This window comes from Moschus berezovskii, chromosome 8, assembly GCF_049115385.1.
Source record: "Moschus berezovskii isolate FMDL1 chromosome 8, NW_MosBer_1.0, whole genome shotgun sequence".
NCBI lineage: Eukaryota > Metazoa > Chordata > Mammalia > Artiodactyla > Moschidae > Moschus > Moschus berezovskii.
This window is the reverse complement of record NC_142467.1, coordinates 93,208,227-93,218,967: the sequence shown is the minus strand read 5'-3', so window position 1 is coordinate 93,218,967 and position 10,741 is coordinate 93,208,227. Positions and strand designations below refer to the sequence as shown.

The following is a 10,741-nucleotide window of genomic DNA, read 5'->3' as shown; positions in this document are numbered from 1 at the left end:
CTGAAAGCTGGTGGGAAATTTCCCTTTTGAGGAAAATAGGCCCAAAGACCCTCATGCAGCCACCCAGGGCCACGCTGCCGTGGGTCCACCAGGTGGAGACTGCCACTGCCTGGAGCTCTCAGCGTCACCCCCGGACGTTACCAGTACACTGAGGAGAAGGGCCAGGAGGGGCCCTCTTGACACCTCAAACACTACAGGCTGGTCCCCAAAGACTAAAAAACAGGATCAGGTTTAATAAGTAAGCCGCCGTCGAGGTTACAGATGGATGCATCGTGGGCCCCAAGCTGCTGGGCTGTGAGCGGGGAGTCCACTCTCATATGTCCAAGACTTCCCCGACGGGAATGGTCACGCAGTGTCCAGCTGCAGCGCCACCCGCTGGCCGCGCTGTGGCCGGAGCTGTGTGTGGGTCCCTGCAGTGGGGGCTGGGCCCCTCCTCTTGGGCCTCGCTAGGAGCGGTTCAGGAGTGAGTTCTGAATGTCTTCCAGGACCTGGTGGAAAAGCTCCTCACGGGACTTCATGCCATCCAGGTACACTGCAGTCGGAAAGGCCGTAGTCAGGGACCCAGAGGGCTCAGCCAAGGGAGGGCCGGGCCCCTGGGGCTGCTGCCAACCAGCTCACAGCAGGGCTGGCAGATTGCTGGGTCAGGAGGAAGCGGACCCGCAGAGTTAGGCAGCTGGGACAGGCTCTGGGCCCCAAAGCAAGAGAGACTGCTGGCGAGACTCGAGGAAGGCCTTCCAGGTTTCCCACCAAGTCCCGGCGGGAGGGGGCGGCCTCATCTCACTCAGGGACTTACCCACTTCCACACCGTTGGCCTCCATCTCCTGCTTATACTTCTGGTACATAGGCCACACGTGGCCGTCGAAGAGGCCAGGGGGATCAGGGACCGCGTAGCTTCGCGTACTGGGGAGGGAGGTGGGCAAGAATGAGCAACACCCAGGTCATCTGAGGGTGGTGCCAGTGCAGAGCCTGGGGTGCGGGAACTAGGTCAGGAACGGGGACCCCATGGAGTCAGGGGCCCCGGGTTGGGGCCTAGGTGCCCCAACTTCCAGCATTTTCCCCAGTGGGCCTGGGAGATGCCCATGGCAAGGCAGGGGTGGGTCAGGCTAGCCGGACCCCAGGTTGTGGGATTCTGGAACCCAGAACCAGCCACCCAAGTGCCTGTTGCCGAGCAGTCTGCAGCTTCAGGGTGGCCGTGTGTCTGGCGGGCATTACCCATTTCCTGGTCCCCCCACAGGGATGCAGACAGGGCCCCCCAGGCTCACCTTCTCCTCCACTTGCACTCTTCGTAGGGGACGGTCAGGAAGTACCTTCGGCTGTACAAGTCCACCAGGGGCCTGGCAGGGGTGGAGGACATGGTCAGCGCCCGTGGGCCAAAGCACACAACCCCAGCGCCTCCAGGGATGTTCCTGGGTGACGAGTGCTGGGTGGGGAGGGGTCTGGGCTGATTAAGTTAGGGATGAGCGAGGGGACCAGCAGCGGCCAGTCTCCTGCTATGCCCACTGCACCCCTCTACTCTGAGGGTGGAGCCATCCCTGTCTCCCAATTCGGGGGCCCAGAGAGCTACAGTGTCTTGCCCAGGGTCACCCAGCAAGGTTGGGGATCCTCCCGAGCCTGCTCTGTCTGAGGAAGCTGAGGTCCTAGACAGAAGACTCAGTTCCCCCAAGAGGTGTGGGTTTTTGCCCCAGACCCTTGGGTCCAACTCCGAGGCCTGTCCCCACCCTGCCAACGCCCGCTGCCCCAATCCCAAGCCTCCCACACCCCCGGGCCTTGGTGTCCTGTCTGTCGAAATAGAGGCTCAGTGAGCTGGGAGGGCCTGCATTGCCCGGGGCCCAGATCTGGAGATGCTCACTTGTAGCTGTAGAGCAGGAAGCCTTCCAGAATGAGGATGTGGGTGTCTGAGGCGTCCAGTCGGACGCTGACCCCGTGGGCGCGGGCGAACTTCCGGGGGCTGCTCACCCAGGCCTGCACGGTGCTCAGCATGGCCTCCATGTCCAGGGACTCCAGCACTGAGGAGCGGGAGACAGGGTGTTGGTGGGGTGGGGGCCGGGGGTACTGTGGGCAGGGGCGCAGGGCTGCCGCCGTCCATTCTTACCGTCCCACTGTTTGAAGCCGTCCTCCCCAACTGCTATTTGGTCTTGGGGCTGAAACAGAGGAGCCCAAGCCGCGGGCTCAGTGCCCACCTTCCCACCTCACCCCACCCTGGGGGAACAGCACCTGGAGAGCCCCCTGTGAGGGTCCGGGGGCACCTGCTTGCCCCGTCCCCCAGCAGCTGAGAGTCACAGGCTCTGAGATCCCAGGTAATGCACTCAGAACCCCCTCCCCAACTTCATGACTACTGGGACCAGGAGTGGGGACCAGTTATATCCATAGAAAAGTTGCCCCTCACCCTCCATAAAGCAACGAGGGTGGGCTCAGAGCCCATTTTAGGGCCGGGACAGTGGAGGTACAGAGGACAAAGGGCACCGCCCGGGTGACACATCCGCTCTGGGAACTGCACTTGCCCTGTGTATGCCCTGAGAACGTGCCAGGCACACAGTAGGTGCTCAGAAATTGAGAACGCCGGCCCCAGGGCGCCCCCGAGGGGTCTGCCTGCCCTGAGGCTCCTTCTCAGGGCCGCCTCCCTCCCCTGCCCCGGCCAGGGCAGCCACCTTGAAGAAGTCATCCTGGTGGACCGCGCAGCAGTTGGGCAGCGCCCTGAGGAGGCTGTTGGTCAGGGTGGTCTTGCCGCCGTTGGTCATGCTGTGGGCAGAGCATGCTCGTGAGGCCACCTGGGTCCCTTCTGTGGGACCAGACCCTGTCTGGGTCTGAGGGGCCCTCAGGACCAGACTGAAATCTAAAACACAAGGCTGTAGTGCTAAGAGGGTATTCATCTAAAGTCAGGGGATGAGATGGTTGGATGGCGTCACTGACTCAATGAATATGGGTCTGAGCAAACTCCGGGAGATAGTGAAGGACAGGGAAGGCTGGCGTGCTGCAGTCCGTGGGGTCGCAAAGAATGGGACACGACTGAGTGACTGAACAACAGCAAGTCAGGGGAGGGGTTCTGAGTGGCCAACCTGGGCCCCCCGGCATCCCGCTGCCCACTGCGCGCTCGAGCCAGGCACAGGCCTGCACTCGCCGGTGGGGAGAAACAGAGAAGAGAGCAGAGGATGTGAAAACAAGCTGACAAGTTAACGCAGTCTCAGCTGGGGTCAGGGAAGCCCTGCTTTCCGTGTTCAGACTCATTCAGTGTGACCGCGAACCCAGGAGGTGGGGATGGGAGCTGGTCTTACAGACCAGGAACCTGAGGCCCACGTGCGACCTAGCCTCTGCAGGGCTTTTTTAAAAAGCCAGACTATTAAAGCAAGTGCTAAGTGGAAAACTGCAGACCTGGGAAGAGGCCTTAGGACAAAGGGTGGGAATTCCCTGGTGGTTAGGACTCCGTGCTTTCTCTGCTGAGGGTCTTAGTTCGATCCCTGGGTGGAGAACTAAGATCCCACAAGCCATGTGGTGTGGCAAAAAAAATATAAAATCCTCAAAAAACAATGGGCAAAGCAGGGTGACCTGCTCAATCTCATCTGCCCGGGATATCTCTGGTTTTAGTACCCAAAGTCCCAAATCCTGGGGGTCCTTCAGTCCCAGGAAAAGCAGGACGATGGTCACCCTAAGGACTCTAGACTGGGGCCATTGAAGGACACAGAAGGGTGACTGTCAGGACTTCCTGGCCGTGAGTGTCCCTTTGACCTGGCTGTTCCTGTCCCAGGAATCAGGAGTGGAAAGCTGAGTGTGGAAGGAGGGAGTTGAAGCTTTTAAAAGAGCTGGTGGGAAAGGAGACCTCCATACATGAAGGGGAACAGGTTAGAACATGCCTGACGTTAATTTGAGTTGTTGCCACAGGCACATGGCGCCCTCAGGGCTGGCTACAGAAATGGGGGCCCTTGTCTCCCTCTGTTTGGAATTTCAAGAGGGTAATGGAGCACTAAACCAAACGCAGGGTGCACCCAGGGCAACCTCGCTGGTTGGAGCCTCAAGCCAGCCTGGCTTCTGCTAAATGCTTCCCAGGCGTAGTCCTAAAAGGCCACAACCCCTAGGAAAGCAAGGTCCCTGCCTGAGATCAGCAGAACGAGCTTCTAAAGGCAGGTGCCACACAGTGGAGTGCCACTCTGAGGACCCCACCTCACCTGCCCAGGAGCCTCCTGGGGTTGGTGTCTCCCCATCCCCACCCCGCAGCGCTTCACAGAAGACCTGCCTAAGCTTTATAAAACCTTCCATCCCCAGGGAGTCTAGTCTAGTCTGGGTGCGGGGTGGGGAAGGGACTTCCAGTGGGGAATTTCCGAACAGAGGGCAGAAACCCCCTCCCAGCACTCCGACCTTGGGCATAGGGTCCCCGCGACACCAGGCGCCAGGCAGCCCTCCATTCATTCCCCTGGCCTCCTGCCCAGGCCGCCGCCTCGGCCCGCACAGGGCCGCGCCCGGCCGGCCTCTCCCTCCTCTGCGCGCTCCCCGGTCGCTCACCCTCCGATGCCCACGATGTACTTCATCTCGGCGCGGAGGGGCGGCGGGGACCGCGGTTGGCAAGCTGACTCCTGACTCCCGGGTGCCAGGCTGGGCCCGACCCCGCAGTGCGTCCCGGATTCATTGAGAAAACCCCGCGCCTTTATAGGCTGGGGCAGGCCGGAGGCCGCCCGGAGGGAGGCGGCCCACCGCCTATGGGGAGCGCGGCTGCGCGGTGAAGCGGGCCGGCGGGCGCGGGTGGGGCGCTGCACCTGTTCCCACTGGATGGAAATAGCTCCACGCTGCCTTTTGCCTAAATTAGTCACGGGTCGGCCAGGCAGTGGGGTGCGGGTAGATGTCACCCCGCTCCCTCTCCCCTCCTCCTACTCCTTCCCTCCTCCCGCTCCTGGCCAGGCTGCCCAGGGGACAGATAACAGGCCACACACCTTCCCTCCCTAAAAATATCCAGGCCTGTGTGTCCCCTCGCCTGACCCTGACATTAAGGCCGGTTCTGGTGGCTGAAGAAGGGAACTCACACCTCCCCCCTGGGCCCAGTCTCCAGCCACAGAAGCCGGCCAGCCCCAGGGGCTCCACACAGCAGGGGACTTCCTTTTCTAAGGGGGTTGCTGCCAAGATGGGCTTAAGGTCCAGAGTCGTGAATCCCAAGATAGCTTCGTTCAGGTGACCCTGGCCACCGGAAAATCTCAATGTGACACCAGAGGCCCATTCTTCGGGCACCCACGTGAGGCCTGGCGTCATTGGGTTTAGCCTCTGGCCTCTCAGCAGCTGGGTTGGGTAGGGTGGGTGAGGCATGGGTCTGTGGATCCCCCACCCCCCACCGCCACAACACACACACCTTACTGACCAGCTGGGACCGCATCCCAGACCCTGACTCCCCACCAGAGGAGACCTTTTGCTTTCAGGACCCCCTTTCTCACTCTTGAGAACGACTGAGGATCCCAGGGAGCTTTGGTTTAAATGGATTACTGTTGTGTCTTCCCTGGTGGTCCAGTGGTTAAGACTCTGTGCTTTCAGTGAAGGGGGCGTGAGTTTGATCCCTGGACTGGGAGCTAGGATCTCGAAAGCCGCTCAAGGTATGGCCTCAGTAAAGAAATAAATAAATGGATTATTGTCATGGATAATGTTTACCACAGTATAACTTAAAGCTGAGAAAGATTAAAGCCTTTTCAACTTTTAAAATGATAAAACTACATGGTCACATAAAGTAATGCACATATATGTTTATAATTTTATTGATCTTTGACGGTGCTAGGTCTTTGTTGCCTTGCCTGGACTTTCTCCAGTTGCCGTGAGCAGCGGGGGCTACTCTTGGTCACGATGCACAGCCTTCTTGCGGTGGCTCCTCTTGTTTCAGAGCACAGGCTCTAGGCTCACAGGCATCCGTAGTTTCAGCATGTGTGCTCGGTAGCTGTGGCCTTTGGACTCTGGAGTGCCTGGACTTCAGTAGCTGTGGCGCACAGGCTTAGTTGCCCCAAGAAATGTGGAATCTTCCCAGACCAGGAATGAACCTGTGTCCCTTGCACTGGCAAGTGGATTCTTATCCACTGTGTCACCAGGGAAGTCCACAAATTTGATATTTTTAATGAAAAATAATAGTTTTTTAAAAATTCAGGGAGGGGGCTAGATAAAATTTTAAACTTTTTTTGTATTGAATGATATTATTAAAGAAGTGAAAAGAAAGCAGGGGATGGAAGAAAATATTTACCAGTCATGTATATGGTAAGGGGTTATTAGAATATATAGAGAACTCTTACAAGTCAGCAACAAAAAGACAAATGACCCAATTTAAAAATGGGCCAAGACTCTGAATAGACATTTCTTCAAAGAAGATATACTCATGGCCAACAAGCACATGAAAAGATGCTTGGCATCACTGATTATCAGGGAGATGCAAATGGAAACCACGGTGAGGGAATTCCTGGGTGGTCCAGTGGTCTGGAATCTGTTTCACTGCCAAGGGTGCAGGTCAATCGCAGGTCAGGGGACTAAGATCCTGCAAGCTGAAAGGTTCAACCCACAGTGAGATACCACTCACACCCACTAGGATGGCCATAGTCAAAGAGATGGACTATGTGTGTCAGTGAGGATGGAGAAAGATGGTAGTCCTGTGTGTTGCTGGTGGCCATGGGAAGTGGGGCAGTTTCTGTGGAAAATAGTTGGCAGTTTTTTGGACCCAATTTCACTTCAAAGTGTCAACCCAAGAGAAATGAAAACACATGTCCCCACAGATGCTTGTCCATGAATGTTTATAGCAACATGACTCATAGGAGCCAAAAGGTGGAAACAACTAAGTGTCTATTAACAGATGAATGTATATACACACTGATCCATCCTCCCACGGAATATTATTCTGCTATGAGAAGGGGAGAAGCCCTGACACTCGCTACCACATGGATGGACCCTGAGAACATGATACTCAGTGAGAGAAGCAGACACAGAAGGACACACAGGCTGTGATTCCACTGATGAGAAACGTGCAGAGCAGGCCGCTCCACAGAGACAGCGTTCGTGGTTACCAGGGCCTGGGAGAGGGCAACTGAGGGGTGATTACTTGTAGGGTGTTCTTCTGAAGTGATGAGAATGTTCTGGAATTAGAGGTGATATTTTCAGAGCACTGTGAATGCACTAAGTGTCACTTAGTGGTATACTTTACAGTAACAGTTGCATATTACATGACTTTTGCCTCGGTTGACAACAATGAAAAAGCTGAGAACCTTTCCAGCTACAGTCAGAGAGAGAGGACACATTGCTCCAGCAGGAGGGTCAGAAAGATAACCTGCTGCTGTCCGTGAAGATGGAGGAGGAACCATGAGCCAGGGATGTGGTGGCTCTAGAAGCCTGGAAAAGGCAGGAGCCAGTTCTTCCCTGGAGCCTCCGGAGGGACCAGTCCTGCCCACGTCTTGATCTTAGCTCTATGAGACCCATGTCAGACTCCTCACCTCCAGAACTGTCAGAGAATAAATTAATATTGTTTAAATAATTTTTTTTTAAGTTAAAGAGTGATATTCTCTGTGTGTGTTCAGTTGCCAAGTCATGTCCGACTCTTTGCAACCCCACGAACTTCAGCAAGCCAGGCCTCCCTGTCCTTCATTACTCCCGGAGTTTGCCCAAGTTCTTGTCCATCGAGTCGGTGATGCCATCCAACCACCTCATCCTTTGCCACCCCCTTCTCCCCTGTATTCAATCTTTCCCAACATCAGTGTCTTTTCAAATGAGTCAGCTCTTTACATCAGGTGGCCAAAGTATTGGAGCTTCAGCTTCAGCATCAGTCCTTTCAATGAGTATTTGGGGTTGATTTCCTTTAGGATTGACTGATTTGATCTCCTTGCAGTCCAAGGGACTCTCAAGAGTCTTCTCCAGCACCAGAGTACATCAATTCTTTGGTGCTCTACCTTCTTTACGGTCCAATTCTCACATCTGTGTGTGACTACTGGAAAAACCATCTCTTTGACTATATGGACCTTTGTCGGCAAAGTGATGTCTTTGCTTTTTAACACACTGCCTAGATTTGCCATAGTTTTCCTGCCAAGAAGCAGTCATCTTCTAGTTTCATGACTGCAGTCACCATCCACAGTGATTTTAGAGCCCAAATCACTTTAATGTCTGGTTTAGAAGGATTCTCGTGTCTGCTTGTGGTTCAGCCGGTTTCCATAGTTGTTTTGGTCGATATACAAGAGAAAGGGCTTCCCAGGTGGCGCTAGTGGTAAAGAATCTATCTGCCAATGCAGAGAGATAAGAGCCATAAGAGACATGGGTTCCATCCCTGGGTTGGGAAGGTCCCCTGGAGGAGGGCATTGCAACCCACTCCAGTATTCCTGCCTGCAGAATCCCATGGACAGGGGACCCTGTCCATAGGGTCACGAAGAGTCAGACATGACTGAAGTGACTTAGCATGTACTCACAGGAAGAAAATCTAGCTTCACACACAGATAAAGGAGGATTTTTAGCCTGTTTTAGGTCATCATGGGTAGTTTTCTTTGTCCTACACCTGAACAGGACGGAAGGAGGTTTATGAAGGTGGACTGTTTTTTTTAACTCTGTTCCATTAAAGGTCATTGGTCTATCTTTGTACTTTGTTCCTTCGATTGTTTTTGTTAAATTATTTTAAAAATTACTTTATTTGTTTATTTCTGTCTGTGCTGGGCTTTTGCTGCTGTGTGGCTTTTCTCTAATTGTGGCAAGTGGGGGCTACTCTCTAGTTGTGGTGCTGAGGCTTCTCATTGCGATGGTTCTTCTTGTTGGGGAGCACGGGCTCTAGGGCACACAGGCTTCAGTAGTTGTGGCTCGTGGGCTCTAGAGCACAGGCTTAATAACTGTGGTGCCCCCTGCTGTGGAAGTATTGAGTCCTAAACACTGGACTACCAAGGAAAGAAAGTGAAAGTGTTAGATGCTCAGTCGTGACCGACTCTTTGTGACCCCATGGACTGTAGCCCGTCAGGCTCCTCTGTCCATGGGATTCTCCAGGCAAGAATACTGGAGTGGTTAGCCATTTCCTTCTCCAGGGGATCTTCCCGACCCAGGGATGGAACCTAAGTCTTTTGCATTGGCAGGCAGGTTCTTTACCGTCTAAGCCACCAGGGAAGTCACTTTGAGTGGATCTTTTTTCCATATATGATTCTGACCTTGAAGAACCCCTGAAGGGGTCTCAGTGACCACCACCCTCACCTACCCTGGCCTACTCTTTAAGAATCCTTGGTTAAGAATTCTGCGTTTGAATCCCGGTTCTGCCACTTGCCACATGGGGGAGCTCAGGCCCCACCTTGGGCTCTCTGTGCCTCACTCTTCCCATCTGTATAAAGGGAGGCTGCTGGCCCCAACCAAGGGAGGGAGGATGTCTATGGCTTTGGGCTCCCACCCCAAGAGTATGAAGAGAGGATGCCCTTCCCTGCCCATTCCTTACCTGCCCCTCAGCGGCCAAAGTTGCTGCCACAGGGCCATTGTCTTTTCTGGGAACCACCCCTACCCTTACCTAAACCTCCTCCCTCGGGCTAACTTTGACTAAGCCATTGTGCATCAGCTTGGACCTCCCCTCTTCCAGGAAGAATTTCTGGATCCCCACCACCTCTCTCCACATCATGAGTTCCCCCCGGGGCAGGCAGGGCCACGCATGTCTTGTTTTCTGATGTATCCCCAGTGCCTACCAAGGTCAGGTCCACTGATGGTAGCGTCCCTCCCTCCCTAAATAGTAGTGGAGGGAATGAATGAAATTGAAAGGGCCAGGAGATCTTTGAACCCAGCCAATGGCTTCCTAGGTGGTGCTGGTGATAAAGAACCTCCCTACCAATGCAGGAGACCTATGAGGCTCGGGTTCAATCCCTGGGTGAGGAAGATCCCCTGAAAGAAGAAATGGAAAACCACTCCAGTATTCTTGCCTGGGAAATCCCATGGACAGAGGAGCCTGGCGGGCTACATTTCATGGGGTCACAAAGAGTTGGACAGGTCTAAAACAACTTAGCACGCAAGTATGCACGCTGGCTGAAACACAAAGGGATTTCAGTAAGAATCCTACTAGTCAGTGTAGCTAGACTACCCCCTTACCCTTCATGTCCCCTCCTGTGATCTTCCGTTCACTGACCCCACCTGCTCCGTGGCTGTGAACCTGCTTGCCTGTGCTGCGTCAGGAGTGGAGACTGGCTTTGTGCTCTCTCTGTCCTTCTGCAATGACTCCCGAGTACAATCCGCTTTTATGGCTTGAACTGTCGGGCACTGGTTTTTCTTTAAACCTGCCTTCTCTGTGTGACGGCTAGAGGGAGCTTTGTAAAAACCCAGATGGGGGCTTTCCTGGTGGCTCAGGGGTTGAGAACTGGCCTGCTAATGCAGGGGACGTGGGTTCGATCCCTGATCCAGGAAGATCCCACATGTCTCGGAGAAACTAAGCCTGTGCCCCGCCACTACTGAGCCTGTGCTCTAGAGCCTGGGAGCCCAAACTACTGAGCCCACGTGCTGCAACTTCTGAAGCCCGTATGTCCTAGAACCCATGTTCTGCAACAAGAGAAGCCACCACAATGAGAAACCTGCACACCACAACTAGCAAGTAGCCCCTGCTCTCCGCAAGTAGAGAAACACCTGGACAGCAATCAAGACCCAGCACATCCAAAACTAAATAAATAAAATAAAACTGGAAAAAAAAACCCCAAAACCCAGATTGGGGGCTGTCTTTTCTGTTTCAACTCTCCTGTGCCAAACATTCCTCCCATTCTTATTTGCATTTAAAAGAAGCACACTGGGATGTCCCTGGTGGTCCAGT

General features: G+C 54.4%; 1 protein-coding gene across 1 annotated transcript; it reads right to left on the bottom strand.

Annotated features, from left to right (window-relative positions):
- Nucleotides 1-210: 210 nt before the first annotated feature.
- NMRK2 (nicotinamide riboside kinase 2) lies at nt 211-4,696 on the bottom strand. Its single transcript, XM_055431431.2, has 7 exons — nt 4,495-4,696; nt 2,649-2,739; nt 2,093-2,141; nt 1,850-2,006; nt 1,263-1,334; nt 794-900; nt 211-532 (listed from the first exon to the last, which is right to left on the bottom strand). Exons 1-7 carry the CDS (start codon nt 4,518-4,520, stop codon nt 447-449), a joined length of 588 nt encoding a protein of 195 aa, XP_055287406.1. The 5' UTR covers nt 4,521-4,696; the 3' UTR covers nt 211-446.
- Nucleotides 4,697-10,741: the final 6,045 nt, after the last annotated feature.

Excerpts from the sequence above, each read along its gene's own strand:
- NMRK2 (XM_055431431.2), bottom strand. The coding sequence starts at position 4,520 with ATGAAGTACATCGTGGGCATCGGAGG. Across the intron at positions 2,007-2,092 it reads CGGCTTCAAACAGTGGGACG|TGCTGGAGTCCCTGGACATG; the intron begins GTAAGAATGGAC and ends CCCGCTCCTCAG. Across the intron at positions 1,335-1,849 it reads TTCCTGCTCTACAGCTACAA|GCCCCTGGTGGACTTGTACA; the intron begins GTGAGCATCTCC and ends CACCCCTGCCAG.